The sequence below is a fragment of the Carex rostrata genome, chromosome 12, assembly GCF_964058835.1.
Source record: "Carex rostrata chromosome 12, lpCarRost1.2, whole genome shotgun sequence".
In the NCBI taxonomy this organism is placed as follows: Eukaryota; Viridiplantae; Streptophyta; class Magnoliopsida; order Poales; family Cyperaceae; genus Carex; species Carex rostrata.
The window spans coordinates 1,564,625-1,566,887 of record NC_135929.1 but is presented as its reverse complement, the minus strand read 5'-3'; the positions used below and the strand labels follow the sequence as shown (position 1 = coordinate 1,566,887).

Sequence of the window (2,263 nt, the reverse complement as noted above, 5' to 3'; positions counted from 1 at the left end):
TTGCTCGGTGGGAACCATTGAAGTGGGTGCGTATCCTCTGGAATATCTCAACTTTTGCGTGACTGACGTGTCCGGTGCCTATTCGGAGGTGGATGTAGGGGGTCAGTATTGTGTGCTTTGAGATTCGTGCAGAACGTCTTTAAACGGTTTAGAATTTCTATAAAATCACGCAAAGTTTGAGATATCTTTTTCAAAATTAAATGAAAGAATTAAGTTTTTGAACTTCTTTTAAGTTTTTAAAATCCTACAAAATAATGTATAATTAACTTGATTATTAAACATAAAATTCAATGACTAACTCAATTCCTTTTTTTTTTTTTTTTTTTTAAATTCGAGAACCAATTTTGTGAAATGAAAGTCCATAAATTAATTTGATTTTCTTTACTTGAACTTTCTATTACTTTTTTTCTGATGAAAAACCCGTAGGTGAACTTTCTATTACAAATATAATAAAAATCCTTACAAAACACATTTAGCAACTCTGTTTTGGAAAATTTCGTACGGAAAAATTAATCAAGGATGGGCTCAGTTATTAAGCTTATCTCAAATGCAGAGTGGTTTTGGAAAGCCATCCCAAGTTCCCAACAAACCAGAATCCGTATCCTCTTCGGTATTGCAGAGGATCACTCTCACTTTACGGTTTGAGATTAAATCTCAATCGATTTGGGATTCGGGTCGTAATAGGGGAGAGTATTTTTGAGCTTTGAGATTCGTTCCAAGTTAAAAAGAACGGTTCAGATCTAGTAATTGTAAAAGATTCCCTTATCAGGTATTGGAGAGGATGTGAATTCAACAAACCATGGGTTAAGAGTACCTCAAAATTCGTGTCACTTTACTATCCCAGGACCATAAAATAAAAACAATGGATTTCCCATTTCACAGTATCAGTCCCAGGTTTCAACTGAAAACCATCTGCTACTTTCCCTATATAAACAAACCTACATCTTACCTCTTAAATCTCACTCACTCGCTCACTCACTCACTCATAACATCTCTATCATCGATCTACCAAGTTATTTTTTCAACATTTCATCACTAGAAAAATTAATCAAGGATGGGCTCAGTTAATCGTGCTTCTTTGGATCAGAGGCTTGCTTTGGCTAAGCGCTGCTCACATGGTATTAATCTGGCCTTAATTAAATTTATGGTTAGTGTAGTAACTAAACTTGTTATTAATTGTTTCTATCCTTTTTTTTGGGCATGTTGTAGAGGGTGTAATGGCTGGAGCAAAGGCAGCTGTAGTTGCTACAGTTGCTACCGCCTTTCCTACTGTGAGTGTTAGCAACTCTGTTTTAGACTTAATTTCTCAATTCCCAAATTTAATTTATCAATTGTAACCTAAATATCATATTTTATTCATGTTGTTTGATTTATAGTTGGCAAGCGTCAGAATGCTGCCATGGGCTAGAACCAACCTTAATCCCACTGCTCAGGCACTTATCGTCTCTACTGGTACATAATATATGCTTCTTCACCTGTTAAAATTTAGTTCCTTGTAGATTTTTTTTTTTTATGTAATAATAATTGGATCAACAATTTGTTTCAGTTGCGGGAATGGCGTATTTCATTGTTGCTGATAAAACCGTGCTGGCTTCTGCAAGAAAGAACTCCTTTGGTGCTCCTAAAATATGAAGGCTTGAATTGAAACATCATCTGTAGCTTTTTACTTTTTCCTTTTGCTTGCTTATATGTATGTCTTCGAGGAGAAATCCAAATATGTGTTCTAGAAATATAAACCTCCATGCTTTCTCTTTGCAATTATTTTTATCTCCATTTTAATATGGAAAAATTGTGAGATTGTCACTACAAAATCTTGAAATTGTGAGATTGCCACTACAAACTTCAAAATTGTGAGAATACCACTATAAAACGTCCATAATTGTGAAAAAACCATTAACTGTGTATTTTTATAATATTTTAATCAAAAAAATAACTGAAAAATACTGTTTTGATATACATAATTATGTATTTCACGATTTCCCCTTTTAATATACACACACGGTCAATTATAATTACGTATAAGCTATTTTTTCTTCAAAAGGAAAAGCAAATCCTTTTATTAAATGTTTTTTGTAAAGTAAAATAAATTTCAAAAAGGCCCTTATCTGCTTTAGATAAGCCTGTTTAGGAAAGAGCCCATTTGTTGAAACATTAGTTTTATAGATTTTGCCCACTAGAAAAGGCCATTTCTAAATAATTATTGTTGGCTGCACACTAGAAAAAAAAAATTTGTAAACATATCTTTTATCATTTTTTTCTACGA

At 33.0% G+C, this 2,263-nt stretch overlaps 1 protein-coding gene across 1 annotated transcript; it reads left to right on the top strand.

Annotated features, from left to right (window-relative positions):
- Nucleotides 1-986: 986 nt before the first annotated feature.
- On the top strand, nucleotides 987-1,748 carry LOC144562932 (early nodulin-93-like). The gene is made up of 4 exons (XM_078312303.1): nucleotides 987-1,118; nucleotides 1,210-1,271; nucleotides 1,377-1,452; nucleotides 1,547-1,748. The coding sequence occupies exons 1-4, from the start codon at nucleotides 1,055-1,057 to the stop codon at nucleotides 1,630-1,632; spliced, it is 288 nt and encodes a 95-aa protein (XP_078168429.1). The 5' UTR covers nucleotides 987-1,054; the 3' UTR covers nucleotides 1,633-1,748.
- Nucleotides 1,749-2,263: the final 515 nt, after the last annotated feature.